Source organism: Hyperolius riggenbachi, chromosome 4, assembly GCF_040937935.1.
Source record: "Hyperolius riggenbachi isolate aHypRig1 chromosome 4, aHypRig1.pri, whole genome shotgun sequence".
NCBI classification, from domain to species: domain Eukaryota; kingdom Metazoa; phylum Chordata; class Amphibia; order Anura; family Hyperoliidae; genus Hyperolius; species Hyperolius riggenbachi.
Window position 1 is genome coordinate 173,780,065 of NC_090649.1, and position 15,794 is coordinate 173,795,858.

The 15,794-nt window shown below is 41.2% G+C and overlaps 1 protein-coding gene across 4 annotated transcripts in view; it reads right to left on the bottom strand.

Moving 5' to 3' along the window:
* Window positions 1-15,794, bottom strand: part of MECOM (MDS1 and EVI1 complex locus) — a 732,499-nt gene that overhangs the window by 387,122 nt on the left and 329,583 nt on the right. For all 4 annotated transcript variants that reach the window (XM_068280971.1, XM_068280968.1, XM_068280970.1 and 1 more), the window contains exon 2: window positions 11,403-11,746. In XM_068280971.1, the coding sequence (XP_068137072.1) occupies window positions 11,403-11,746 (344 nt within the window). The remainder of the gene's footprint in view (window positions 1-11,402; window positions 11,747-15,794) is intronic.

Sequence of the window (15,794 nt, forward strand, 5' to 3'; positions counted from 1 at the left end):
TGAAGTGCAGGGCTTCGGGCGCCATTTTCCCATAGCCCTGCTCTCAGCGCGGGAGTTTCAGTTGCTGGCTGGCAGAGGATCGTGGGAGCTGCGCGCCGGACGGAGGCCAGGACAGGAGGTCTATTGCTGCTTCAGGTGAGTAAATTTTTATTTAATTTATATTTTATTTAAATTATATTATATTATATTTTTTGATCAAATCTGCAGACATGGTTGAACTATTTTCTGGTCAAATCTGCTCACATTACGTGTATTTTCTTGAGAAAACCTGAACAATTATGTGAATTTTTTGGGGAAAGGCCCACAGTCTTTGTGTTGCACTTTTAAAGGGAACCCGAGGTAAGAATAATATTGGGCTACCATATTTATCTCCTTTTAAGCAATACCAGTTGCCTGGCTGCTGTGCTGGTCCTCTGCATCTAATTCTTTCAACCATAGACCCTGAACAAGCATGCAGCTGGTCAGGGGTTTCTGACAATATCGTCAGAACTGACAAGATTAGCTGCATGCTTGTTTCTGGTGTAATTCAGTTCACTACTGCAGCCAAATAGATCAGCAGGGCTGCCTATTGTTTAAAAGGAAATAAATATGGCAGCCTCCATATCACTCTTATCCCGGGTTCAATTTAAATTAGTTAGCTCCGCCCTCATATGTCATGGTCATGCCCATTTTTGCCTATAACCACACCCATTTTTTGTTAGCTATACTGGGGCCACTATACTATACTGAGGCCAACGTTAGGGGGGGGGAAACCTACACCTGGCATTACCCGCCGTGTCACGTTTAGCATGCAACATTTGCTGGGTTTTTTTATGGTGGGGGAGTGTCTTTTTTAATACCCAGCACCGGGTGTCAAATGCCCTAAGTATGCCACTGATAATGAGTTCATAGAAGATTTTATTTTTTTGTCACAAGTTAGTGGAAAATGACACTTTGTGAAAAAAAAACAATAAAAACCAATTTCCGCTAACTTGTGACAAAAAATAAAATCTTCTATGAACTCACCATACTCCTATCGGAATACCTTGGGGTGTCGTCTTTCTAAAATGGGATCAATTGTGGGGTTCCTATACTGTCCTGGCATTTTAGGGGCCCTAAACCGTGAGGAGTAGTCTGGAAATCAAATGCCTCAAAATGACCTGTGAAATCCTAAAGGTACTCAAAGGACTTTGGGCCCCTTAGCGCACGTAGGCTGCTAAAAAGTGTCACACATGTGGTATCGCTGTACTCAGAAGAAATAGTATAATGTGTTTTGGGGTGTATTTTTACACATACTCATGCTGGGTGGGAGAAATATCTCTGTAAATGGACAATTGTGTGTACAAAAAAAAAAAAAAGAAAAATGTCATTTACAGAGATATTTCTCCCACCCAGCATGGGTATGTGTAAAAATACACCCCAAAACACATTATACTACTTCTCCTGAGTACGGTGATACCACATGTGTGACACTTTTTTGCAGCCTAGGTGCGCTAAGGAGCCCAAAGTCCTATGAGCACCTTTAGGCTTTACAGGGGTGCTTACAATTTAGCACCCCCCAAAATGCCAGGACAGTAAACACACCACACAAATGACCCCATTTTGGAAAGTAGACACCCGAAAGTATTCAGAGAGGGGCATTCTGAGTCCGTGGCAGATTTCATTTGTTTTTTTGTCACAAGTTAGCAGAAATGGAATTTTTTTTTTCTGTCACAAAGTGTCATTTTCCGCTAACTTGTGACAAAAAAAATCTTCTATGAACTCACCATGCCTCTTAGTGAATACTTTGGGATGTCTTCTTTCCAAAATGGGGTCATTTGGGGGTTTTTTATACTATCCTGGAATTCTAGCACCTCATGAAACATGACAGGTGCTCAGAAAAGTCAGAGATGCTTCAAACTGGGGAAATTCACTTTTTGCACCATAGTTTGTAAACGCTATAACTTTTACCCATACAAAAAAAATCCAATAAGTGTCTATTTATTGATCAAAGACATGTACCACAATAAAATTAGACAAAAATGTATATAGAAATTTTACTTTTTTTGAAAAATGTCAGCACAGAAAGTTAAAAAAAAAAGATTTTTTTGACAAAATTCATGTCTTTTTTGATGAATATAATAACTAAAAATCACAGCAGCAATCAAATATCACCAAACGAAAGCTGTATCAGTGACAAGAAAAGGAGAAAAATGTTATTTAGATAGTAGGTTGTATGACCGAGCAATAAACCGTTAAAGCTGCAGTGGTCTGAATGGAAAAAAAAGTGTCTGGTCCTTAAAGAGAATCTGTATTGTTAAAATCGCTCAAAAGTAAACATACCAGTGCGTTAGGGCAGTGTTTCTCAACATTTTATTGGTATGTACCCCTTTTAAAACCCAGTAATCACCAAGTACCCCCTAGCATAGTAAAAATTATCACAAGTACCCCTTGACAAATATATATTTGATTGTAGTACATGATAATTGGTTCTAAACAATTTCCAAGCATTTACTATTGTTTTTAACTAGCTAGAATGTTAACTTGGTGTTGTTTAAATAAGATTTATCATTTTCTAAATCTCTAAATTTGTTATTCTTGGTTAAGTATATCAAGCCCGAGTACCCCCTGGAACCATCAGAAGTACCCCCTGGGGTACGCGTACCACACGTTGAGAACCTAGGCGTTAGGGGACATCTCCTATTACCCTCTGTCACAATTTCGCTGCTCCTCGCCGCATTAAAAGTGGTTAAAAACAGTTTTAAAAAGTTTGTTAGTAAACAAACAAAATGGCCACCAAAACAGGAAGTAAGTTGATGTACAGTATGCCCACACATAGAAAAATACATCCATACATAAGCAGGCTGTATACAGCATTCCTTTTGAATCTCAAGAGATCATTTGTGTGTTTCTTTCCCCCATGCACTGAAGTTTCAGGCTGCTCTTTTCTTCCTGCAAACAGCTTTGCCCTTGTTTGTAATTCCTCAGTATGTGAAAGCCCAGCCAGCTCATAGGACGATTTATCCAGCTTGTAAAAGATAAGAGAGAAGAGAGAAGCTGCTCTAATCCTAAATAACACACAGGCAGTGTGCATAGAGGGGCCAGAAAGGGTGAGTTCATAGCAGAACCACAACACTGAAGAACTTGGCAGCCTTCCAGACACAGGCCGACAAGTCTGACAAGAGAGAGATAAGTTGATTTATTACAGAGATGGTGATAGCAGAAAGTGTTGCAGTAAGCCAGAACACATTAGAATAGCTTTTGGAACTTGTAGGATGATAAAAAACAGGATGCTATTTTTGTTACGGAGTCTCTTTAAGGGGTTTTAAGACTGTAGTCCTTAAGTGGTTAAAGGGAACCTGAAGTGAGAAGTATATGGAGACTGCCAAATTTATTTTCCTGGCAGTCCTGCTGATCTATTTAGCTGCAGAAGTGTCTTCATCACACCAGAAAAAAGCATGCAGGTAATCTTGTCAGATTTGACAAAAATTTCAGAAACATCTGTTTATATGCGTGTTCAGTGTCTATGGCTAAAAGTATTAGAGGCAGATGATCAGCAGTCTAGCCATGCAACTGGTATTGCTTAAAAGAAAATAAATATGTCAGCCTCCATATCCCTCTCATTTCAGGTGCGCTTTAAGAAAAATATATGACATATGTTTTGAGTGAATGCCTATGTTAGAAGAATCTTTCTTCCATGTGCAAGTGTTGCTGTGATTTGTCTGCGGGTGATGCAAAGTGTGCATTGACCCGTGGAGGTCTCTGCAATTGGTGAGCTTGGTGTGCAAAGGGGGAAGAATTTGTCACGGATTTTAGTCTGGATTTTCCAATCACTGTAAGTAATAGTGGAAGTGGCTCTATTTCATGGACCTTAAAGAGACACTGAAGCAAAAAAATATGATATAATGAATTGGTTGTGTACTATGAATAATTTCTAGAAGATTAGCAGCAAAGAAAATATTCTCATACTTTTATTTTTAGGTATATAGTGTTTTTTCTAACATTGCATCATTCTATAATATGTGCAGATTACACAACACTCAGCATTCAAAATGATTCTTTCAGAGCAGTCTGTGAAGTAATGACCTCTCCTCTAGCAGAGAAAAAGTAAACAGTTCACTTACAGTTGAGATAATAAAAGTCAGGTAACAGCCCTCTCCATGACTAACTTAGTCGGAGAGCTTAATGGCTTGTTTGCATAGAGATAACAACTGGAGTTTCTCAACTCTTCCTGTACTGGAAACAATTAGACTGATGTATCTGATCTTAATGTTTTATTTCTTAGCTGTACTACACATACAAATCATATCATCATTTTTTTTTTCGCTTCAGTGTCTCTTTAAGGTACAACTGAACTGAGAAGGGTCTGGTGGCTGCCATATTTATTTACTTTTAAACAATACCAGTTACCTGCCCCTCCTGTTGATTTCTTTGGATACACAAGTGTTTGAATCACACATCTGAAACAAGCATGCTTGTTCAGGGTCTATGGCTAAATACAGAGGCTCAGCAGGTCAGCCAGGAAATCTGCATTGTTTAAAAGGAGATAAAAGCATTGTAAATATGTCAGCCTCCATATCCCTCTCAGTTCTGGTGTGTGCTAAGCACTTAACTGTTTGAGAAAAACATTATTCAGCAAACAGGTGATGCACAGTACAGCTTACAGCAGCCACAGGAGGGAGTAAGTGCGCATGTGTAAGTCTGGCCCACCTTCATAATAGCTAAATTGTTCCACACTCATTCATGTGTGACGTTGTGATCAGAAAATCATGTTGAAAAAAAATCAGTTTGTCAGAAAACGTAGACTCAAAAAATTACAGGCCAAGTACAGAAAACGTTCAGTTCTCCGCTTTACTGCAACAGAGGAAAGAAGTACCCAAGGAAAACACATAGGGACTTTAGGAATGCTGATACCATCTGTCAGGAAGGTATTATTATTATTATTATTATATTTATAGAATGCCAACAATAAATACACACAATGATACACAGGATGGCAGCCGTAGCAATGCGCTACGCCATATGTTGACCATTCACTAAAATGTCTCGTCTTCTAAAAGGTTCTCTAACTTCTTCCATGTAAAAGTAAATGAAGCACCCTTATACCTTAAGAAAACACACTAGCTTCATACTACAAGCAGATGAGAAATTTTCTTCATCACATCAAACACATGATGAAATAAATAGTTTCTTTCCCTCTCTGAGTGTCCCCAGTTAACTAACCTTCAAAATGAAATATCAACGCCTGATGTCACCAACATCACTTAAGACACCTAGCCAGATGCATACCATTACTTGACTACTAAACTAGCATCTTGTTTCCATTTCCAAGCATCCTTAAAGAGAACCCGAGGTGTGTTTAAAGAATGTTATCTGCATACAGAGGCTGGATCTGCCTATACAGCCCAGCCTCTGTTGCTATCCCAAACCCCACTAAGGTCCCCCTGCACTCTGCAATCCCTCATAAATCACAGCCATGCTGTAAGGCTGTGTTTACATCTGTAGTGTCAGTCTCAGCTGCTCCCCCGCCTCCTGCATAGCTCCAGTCCCTGCCCCCGTCCCTTCCCTCCAATCAGCAGGGAGGGAAGGGATGCAGGCGGGGACTGGAGTTCTGCAGGAGGCGGGGAGAGCAGCAGACTGGCACTGTAGAGATAAACACAGCCAGCTCTGACAAGCTGTTTGTCAGCAGCATGGCTGTGATTTATGAGGGATTGCAGAGTGCAGGGGGACCTTAGGGGGGTTTAGGATAGCAACAGAGGCTAGGCTGTATAGGCAGATCCAGCCTCTGTATGCAGATAATATTCTTCAAACCCACCTCGGGTTCTCTTTAAGTGCACTGTGGATATCAACACAGCAGTGGCCTTCATAAAGGCCCTGATCCTCAATGACCTGGCTTATTTGGGGTTGTTATAAGAGATAACTTTATACACAAAACATGTAGGCTATGCTGTGAGCAATCCTACACCATAACCAGCATCAAAACACATCGATGTACCATTCTCTTTTTTTCAAAGCCCACATCAGCACTGTGTTGATTAGAGATCAGACCCAACATGAACTCTCTTCATCTCTTTCAAGATTATAACCACAAAAGATCTACATCAGGATGGTCCAGGGGAAAGGCTGTATCAGACCAGTATGATTGTTGAAGCAGTTGCACCTCTGATAAGAACTCTGTATCACCCTATAGAGAGCCATGGGGCCCTTATTCAATTCTGAGATTCTGTTCACACTTCTTCAGTCTAAATATAAACTTTCAAGGGCATATTAGTGAGTAACATACATTACAGAAAGCTGGACTGTAGACATAGTAACTGTACTACACTGCAAAAGTTTAAAGTTGCAATATGTAGCCATCTATATTTAGTGCTCTTTTGGAATGGTGTGCCAGCAACACTGCAGCTGCTGTGTTTTTACGAAACAAGAATATGCATATGAGAAGAAGAAGATTTGACAAAAGGATACATCAACATCAAGATTGTCTTCAACAGTTATGTAAATGTGCTAGAAACAGATAGTGACCATTTCGTATCAATACTTTTAAAGAGGTACTCCAGTGAAAATTATGCAATAAAAAAGTTCTTCATTTTTACAATTATTATGTATACATTATGTATTATGTATACATTATTTAGTCAGGGTTTGCCCATTGTAAAAGCTTTCCTCTCCTTGATTTACATTCTGACATTTATCACATGGTGATATTTTTATTGCTGGCAAGTGATGTCACTGGAAGTACCTGCTGCTTGCTTTTTTGGCAGTTGTAAACAGCTGTAAACAGCTATTTCCCACAATGCAACGAGGTTCACATACAGGAAACTGCCAGGAAAATGGTCCTCACTGTCTCCTGTGGGAGGGGTTTCACCACAATATCAGCCATACAGAGCCCTCTGAGGATCCATTTGTGAAAAGGAATAGATTTCTCATGTAAAAGGGGGTATCAGCTTCTGATTGGGAAGAAGTTCAATTCTTGGTCACGATTTCTCTTTAAGCTAGCCATGCATGTGTCGATAACAGTCCAATGTGGCAAGTGTTAGATTCCTGCCCAAAAGGAAAGCGATCAGGTGGTGATCAATTCTCTACCACTTGATATTGCATAGAGTTCAGCAAAAACTCAATCAAGAATTCAAACGACTTCAAAGGTACCCTTCAGTAATCAGTAGTCCGACCCATCATACAAAACAACAAGAGAAGTGGAGAGGTGAAGTAGCTCAACTCTCTAGGCTTCAGCTACTCATACAATTCATCTTCCTCCTAAGTTTCCCATCCTTGTAGTTCCAGTGGCATCCATCGTCATGTAACCCACCTGTACATGCTGGCGGGTCACATGATGACACATGCCACTGTATCCATGGAGACCGGGCCTGGTACAATGCTATGGTGAAGTCGATCCCACCTCACTACTCCCCCTACTCATTTAACACAGTATTTCAAACATACCCAGCCAACCATTTGATAAATAAACTGCCAAAATCAATCAAAAGATGATTAATGAGAGATGTTGGGGGCAATAGCGTTCCAGCAGATTTGATCAAAGTGATTAAATCAGCTTAAAAGGGAATATGTATATGTGTAGCTTTAGCCACCAACAAGTTAATCATTGACTTATCACTGAGTACCTCATAGCAATCTTCTATAAAGTACACATCTGAGTTGTAAAAATAAGCATAAGCTATCAAAAAAACAAAATTAACATGCAAACTGGCAAACAACAAACACATCGATATAAAAACTGTACAAACTACTTATTCAGCAGTTTCCTAAACAAACTGCTTTAATGCAGAGCCATCCACTTAATTGCCGGCATCCAAATGTTTGTGAAACATGACTTGTATTCATTCTTGTGTGTTTCTCTTACCAATAGCTGACTGAACAGCTGAAACTGAAGCTAGGAACTGGGCTGAATGCATCGACAGTGTTTTTACGCATCAGTTAGCAAAATTACTGAAGGGTTTACAAGGAGAACACACTGACAAATCAAGGTTGCCCAAGGTAACTAAACAGGTCTCCAGACTCTATGGCACCAAAGTCTGCAAATTCAACCAGGATCCAATTATTAAGTCATTATTTTCACCTAGGAAAAGATTCACTAAGGTGACAATAAGGATACGCCACATGGACAGAAAATGTTCCTTAAAATGTAACTCTGCTTTTATTAAAAATGAAATATACCAATACCATATATCTGTGCAACACAAGCCATTTTGTAATTTAATGCTATTAGAAATGATCATTCCATTCCACTGTGTAGCCAACCATTATTGCTGGGAAGCTTTCTTCATATATCTCTTCACATATCTCTGAATTCCAATCTGCATGTGTGATTGGATGCAGAGTAAAGGAAGTAAAATTTACAGTATATTTACATCCTTAGTCTTAATCCATACATTTTCTGAGTTTAGCATGAGTTTGCAGGATTATTATTATTATTTATTGTATTTATAAGGCGCCAACATATTACGCAATGCTGGACAATAAATATGGATACATACAATGTAAACAAGGGGTGACAGACAGAGAGGTAGCAAACAGTTACACAACATAGCACAAGGTTGTCCATGCAAACAGGGTATAAGAGGCATGATCAGGTGATTTTACAGACACCCAGCAATTCAAGTCCAAATTAGTACATGGGAAGGGTGTCATAGCTGGGATCGCAAGATCAAGAAGGACACACTAAGTATAGGGGGGGTGGGGGGGGAGGCCCTGCCAAAGGCTTACAATCTAAAGGGTGGGGGAGTTACACATAAGAGAGGGCAAGATGCTCCAGCGGGTTCTTCTTACAAACATACATAAGATCAATAGGCTGTTAGGCTCAGTCCACACTATGCACGGTTGCAGAATCTGTGGTCCGATTTTCCACACCGGAACGCAAACGGATCCGTGCTGCCCTTTTGCAGCATACATTTCAGATCCGTTTGCATTTGTCTGTGGGTGGGGAGGGGGCTGCCATGCTGGAGGGGGTGGCAGGCAGGAAGGGGGGCAGCAGGCAAAGTGGCGGGAAGGGGGGTTGGCCCCACCCTCACCTGGGAAACCCCTTCCCCACTCCAGCTAGTTTCTTTTAAAATCAATTGGGCAGCAGGCAGCGAGTGGGGAACTTACTCACTTCCTTGTTCCAACGCTCGTGGCGTCACTTCCTGCAATGCCGCCCAATGAAGTACAGAGGGCGACATTGCAGGCAGTGATGCGGCGAGCGGTGGAACGCAAGGAAGTGAGTGAGTTGCCAACTCGCCACTCGCTGCCCAATTGATTTTAAAAGAAACTAGCTGGAGGGGGAGAGGGGAAGGTCCAAGGTGGAGGCAGACCCCCTTCCCCGCTGCTGTGCCCGCTGCCCTCTTCCTGCCTGCTACCCCCACCGGCATAGCAACCCCCTCTTCATTCACAGACAGGGCTAGGACTTCGGAAACGGCTTTTCTATGGTAAAAGCTATATATGTACTATGTGCTTCTCTGGATAGCAAGTCACAGTGGTACAAACCAATGTGCACGTTAACATTTGACAACGCGAACCACGGAGTGCTGTTTTTCCAAAAGCGCATATTTGTTGTTATATTTTACAAACCAATGTGTTTAGTCAAATGATCAACAAAATGGTCATTAAAAGTTAAGTTTATCTTTTTTTCAATTGATATATGATACGTTTATGAAACAAAAAGAAAATCAGTAATGCTTCTCTGTGTGGTGGTGATTCAATATGGCCATTTTCACAAAAATAACTAATGTAAAATATCACCTACATTTCCAATAAAAATAGTACAATAGGCAAATTGCAATAACTGATTTAAATGCCATTTGGCAGGTCATGCCAGGAGTTGTATCATTATTTTGGATTTATATAGCACCTTCATTTTCTGTGGTGCTGCACAACAGTGCATATAACACAGACAGTCACAAGACAATGGGTTACAGATAAACGATAAATGAACAGGTCAGCGGTGCATCATACATAAAGGTGGAAAATACGTTATAACTTTATACAGCAATAACACATAAAGGACAACCCTGCCTAAATGAGCTCTGCAGTATCCATCATGAAGATGCTATGGTGGATCTTTTGGAAAATGTTGGTTATTTGGCTATAATAATATCGGTTGACTGGATATATTACTTTCAGACACACTTGAAGCAGATATAAACATAGAGATCATTGTCACTGATTCAACCCCATTGTCTACTCCCTTCGTGACTGCACCCCACCACTCTCTAGATTGTGAACTTGCAAGGTCAGCGACATCCCCATAGTGATTCCTATTTCTGTGTATATTTTATCAAATGAACATGAACTAGTATTGGCAATGTTTAAACTATGCATCAATCATATGTATTTGTACTTGCGTCACTGGGTGTCCTGATTGTACAAGTGTTCAGCTGCCTCTCTATCTATGCTCCCTATTATTGTGTATTCTTACACTATGTTCAGCACTACGAAGGATTTTGATGCTACATGAATATATAAAATAATAATAATAATCAGAAAAGTCACAAGACCTTAACTGTATACTTTGTTCCAGCTGAGAGATTTAGACATTATTATGGCCAAAACCTCAGCCATACGGCCAGGAAACTAATTTTTTTTTAGAAGATTATCAATAGTAACTACCATATTTCTCTCACAAAGTATGTACTCAAAAAAGAATGTTCTTCTAACAATATTAAAATGTGTCTGCTAAGAGCTCTCCCTGGAGTCGTGACACTGAGGCCTCTTCTGCCTTTCCTGCAGATGAATCACTAAGATAAACAGATATGTGTCAGGTTTGCTACATTCTTTCACAAGCTCTGCACTGACCTCATCCTCCTAGCAGAACTTCTCACTCTACAAATGTCACCAATCTAGAGCATGCTCACAATGTCTCCAATAGCGTCAGGTAAGACATTTTTGGGGGAGAGGGGAGGAGGAAGATCAAAATGTTCCACTTTAGATGCTATCACATTACAAGACTCTACAACTGGGGACATTTAGGAGCATACCTATTATTCAGCTGCTAGGAAATTTGGGCACAGGGTACAGCCGATAAATGGCTCACCATGCTCCTGCACAAGTCCCAGCGGCATTAATTGCTATTCCCCCTCCAGACCGCCATGGATAGCGGGGGAAAGATGTAATTCGGTTGAGGGCTATTGCTTGTGGCCAAATTACAGTGTTTTGTTTTTTCTTCTTTACGGTGCCCAAATTACTCACTGATTGCCGCTATAGCTGTAATTCCTATTACGGCCTAAGGTGGTGGCTGCTGCGCCCCAAATCTCCTGCGCTGTTTTTCCAGTGCTCGCATTTAGGAACCCTTGCAAAATGCTGAAACTGAGTTTTCTCAAGTTTCCTACCATTGTTGTTTGATCAGAGATGGTTTCATATATTTATTTCCTACTTTGAATAAATAATGAAATTATAAAGTACAGAGAATACAGCACATTTTTATCCTAGTAACCATTATAAATAATGTCACGTACCTCCCAGCCAAGCTGAGGATTTTCAATGTTCACACACTGTTCCCCTTCAAAAGGTCCGAATTTTTCCCCGGCTGCTATTTTCATTTTTGTCCATATTCCCAGTCCTGCCCCAGGAATGCTTGATTCTCGTAGCTCAAACTCAGGAGGTATCAGGATGTCATCTGGGATATAAATGGGAGCTCTGTATGGCGATTCTTCATTAGGTGTGAATTCATCACTGGAAGAGGCTGGAGAGCACAAATCTGGAAAATTCGATCCTGACGTGGTGCCAACCCCATCATCATCAACATATGAAACCTCTCCAACGCTCATCTCGGGGAATTTTTCACTGGAAACATCATCACCTAAGCGTGCAAAAGACAAAATGTGCTGCTTTAGCTGTATAATGGTAATACTTCATTAAGATATATTAATGTGTGCCTCTAGTCTTCATGGTCTGGCAGAGTGTGCTAAGCACATAAAAATCAACTTGCTAATAATAATAACATCATCTAGTACTACTGGAACAAAATACATACTTATAAATTCATGACCATTTATAAATGTTATATGAATAGGCAATTTCCACCAACATAGGGTAAAGTCACAAGGGTCCACTATATCAGAGGATTTATTATTCACAAGGAATAGTGCTCAGTCCCTCCTAACTATAGTCCAGTACATGCAGGTATTAGACGTGAACGCTCACCACAGTAGACCACTTTACAGATGCCATGACCCAATGACTGAATAGGGCAATAAATTAGCAATATTAGCAGTGAATGTGAATGAATTTCCCCATGTCCTAAGAGTGAATGGGGGCATCTTAAAAGAGAGCACCAGTCTAACTAATTCATGCGCATATCACAGTGGGTACAAATCTTCAATAAACATGGTAAAGCCCTTCTTTACTTGAGCAAGAGTTACAACTATAAAGCAGAGTCTCATGTTCAAAATATAGTATGTGGGCATGTTAGCCATAGCAGGAATATTCCTTCTTTCACTAGGAAGTGTCACTGTGGCAGTGTAAAAACATGACAGCTAAAAGTTGGACAAACTTTTCAAGGAATCCAACAGTTATTCTCACTTCTGTAGAGAGACATAACTACAGTGGAAGATTTTGCAAACCAATCAAATGTTCAATACACACTTTATAAACCCTACAGATAACACAAAAAGAGGCAATCCTTATTACTCTCTAAGGCAGGGGTGCGGACACTTTTTCAGCTCGCGAGCTACTTTAAAATCCGCCAAGGCCAGGAGATTTATCAACGTTTCAAATACTAAGCTTAGCGCCCCCCCCCCATCCCCCCCCCTATAGTTTAGCCAGGTATATGTGCCTGCAGTATAGGTTAGCTAGGTATATGTGCCTGCAGTATAGGTTAGCCAGGTATATGTGCCTGCAGTATAGGTTAGCCAGGTATATGTGCCTGCAGACTGCAGTATAGGTTAGCCAGGTATGTGTGCCTGTAGTATAGGTTAGCCAGTTACAGTACATGTGCCTTCAGTATAGATTAGCCAGGTATATGTGCCTGCAGTATAGGTTAGCCTGGTATATGAGCCTGCAGTATAGGTTAGCCTGGTATATGTGCCTGCAGTATAGGTTAGCCAGGTACAGTATATGTGCCTGCAGTATAGGTTAGCCAGGTATATGAGCCTGCAGTATAGGTTAGCTAAGTATATGTGCCTGCAATAGGTTAGCTTGGTATATGTGCCTGCAGTAAAAGTTAGCTAGGTACATGTGCCTGCAGTATAGGAGGTAGTAGATAGCTACCTCATTCTGGCGGCTGAGGGTCCAGGAGCGCTCTGGCGGGCTAAAGGGCAGTGGGCAGCATGCTTATAACATGCCCTCCGGCGGCTGAGGGTCCAGGATTGCTCTGGCGGGCTAAAGGGCGGTGGGCAGCGTGCTTGTAACATGCCCTCCAGTGGCTGAGGGTCCAGGAGCGTTCTGGCCGGCTAAGGGGCAGCGGGCAGCGTGCTTGTAACATGCCCTCTGGTGGCTGAGGGTCCAGGAGCGCTCTTGCGGGCTAAGGGGTCTCCTTCCTTTCTCCTCGCCTGCATCCTTATTGGCCAGCGGCCAGCAGCAAAACGAGACGTTCTACAGCTGCCGGCCGCAGCATTTATTGAGACGTGGCCATGGGGCCGCAATCTAACAAGAAGGCGGTCGTGATCTACCGGTAGATCACGATCGACCTATTGGGCAGCCCTGCTCTAATGCTGGGAATACACGGTACGTTTTTCGTGTTCGATTCAGCGCGCGTTCTATTAGCAATTCGATTTTCTGCTCGATTCTCTTATCTCCCACTCGTTTTTCTTAGCTTTTTTCCATTGACTTCTATAAGAAATCGTGTGGAAACGAATTGAGCGGAACATCGGACATGTCGGAATTTTATCATCGAAGGCATCTATCGGAATGATTCTTAGCAAAAAACGTACCGTGTATTTCCAGCATCTATCGGAATGATTCTTAGCAAAAAACGTACCGTGTATTCCCAGCATAAGGGCTTGATTCACTAAGACAAATAGCATGCCTTATCAGAGATAACACGCCTTATCAAAGTTATCACACCTTATTAGAGTGGCATAGCGAGTGATACAAACTTATGCCTGCTAATTGGCAACTCCACTCGTCCTGCCCTGAGCCCCTGCGGGTTCGTAGCGCTCGCTATGCTACTCTGATAAGGCATGTTAACTTTGATAAAGCGTGTTAACTTTGATAAGGCATGCTATTTGTCTTGGTGAATCAAGCCCTAAGTCTGCATATTCATTTAACTTACCAAGCACATTTGTGATATAAGTTTGGTAAAAAGGACCAGATCTTGGTGTCAGTAGCGATACTGATGGACCCAAAACCAGGCTTCTGCTGCTGCTGCTACTACTACTTCTTACGGATGCATAATAATAAAACAGCATTGCTGATCAGCAGAGGTATGGGTAGAAAAAAACAAGTTTGTTTAAAGCTTTCAACGAAAGTAAAAATAAATAAGATAAAACAAAAATATAATAAATGAGATATACAAAGGGATACAGAGGAACCCCTTTCCAGTGTATTTGAAAGACTTGTTATACTCTGAGCTTAGCTATGGTATCTGGCGGTCAGGTGTGGAGTAAAATTCTTACTGACAGTAAATAGCCTTTCAGAAGAACTTTGGTTAACATCAGCTTTGGCTAATCAAAGACTTTGTTTATCTCCAGCTGACCACTGTGTGGTGTAAGGAGGCTCTGTTTAAGTGAACAGTTAATCAGAGAGACTGTTCATCTGAGCATAGCAGCCCACGTTAAACTCACCATTATTACAAAATAAGTGAGGTAGTAAAGAGACTCAGACCCTAAAAAGTGCTGATTTTTGGTTCCACGGTATTTGATCTGTTATTGCAAAATAAAAATGGGTCTTAAGGTGGCCATACACCTATCGATTTGGCGGGCCGATCAACCATCCAATTAGATTATAATTTTTGAATCAGATGAAAATCGGTGCCGCCAAGTGCATGCCCGATTGAGTATGTGACCAATTTCTAGCAGAGCATGTCCATGCTGTCCAAGATGCGGGTCGTCATTGTCGATCAGGTGTGCGGCGGTAACAGAGGGCGATAACAGGATGATTGACAAATGTGATGAAAGCCCCGGCGTTGTCCCCCCTAATGTCAAATGTGCCCTTGCCAACCCCCCACCCCCATACTCGTGCACTATACTTTACCTGTCCTTGTCCACCGCTGGCTCTGGGCTCCGTTCTCCACCCATACAGTGGTTGCCGGTGTACACGTGGGCGCTTGTGTGATGTCACACGTGTGCCAACATTACTCCGGCATCCACATAGGTACTATTTGCAATTTGCAAAGTTGTTTTCACTTTCCCATCGAATGCAATTTATACAAGTATGTATGTGTATATATACAGTAAAGTTTCCACTTTTACATTTTAGATGTCAGTTTTTAGTGACATTTATATTAAAGGACACCTGAAGTGAGATGGATATGGAGGTTGCCATATTTATTTCCTTTTAAACAATACCAGTTGCCTGGCAGCCCTGCTGATCTTTTTGGCTGCAGAAGTGTCTGAATAACACCAGAAACAAGCATGCATCTAATCTTGTCAGATCTGACAATAATGTCAGAAACACCTGATATGCCGCATGCTTGTTCAGGGTCTATAGCTAAAAGTATTAGAGGCAGAGGATCAGCAGGATATCCAGGCAACTGGTATTGCTTAAAATGAAAAAAAAAATATATAGCAGCCTCCATATCCCTCTCACTTCAGTTGTCCTTTAGGAAAGAACATACATTTGTTTGTTTATGCGTAACATTCACACTCAGAGAAAATAGCAGTGTACCACATTGTAATAATATGTCAGTGCAAACCGAAATAGCTGCCTCTACTGTGGATAACTTAATTTAAAGGGCACAAGACCAGAAT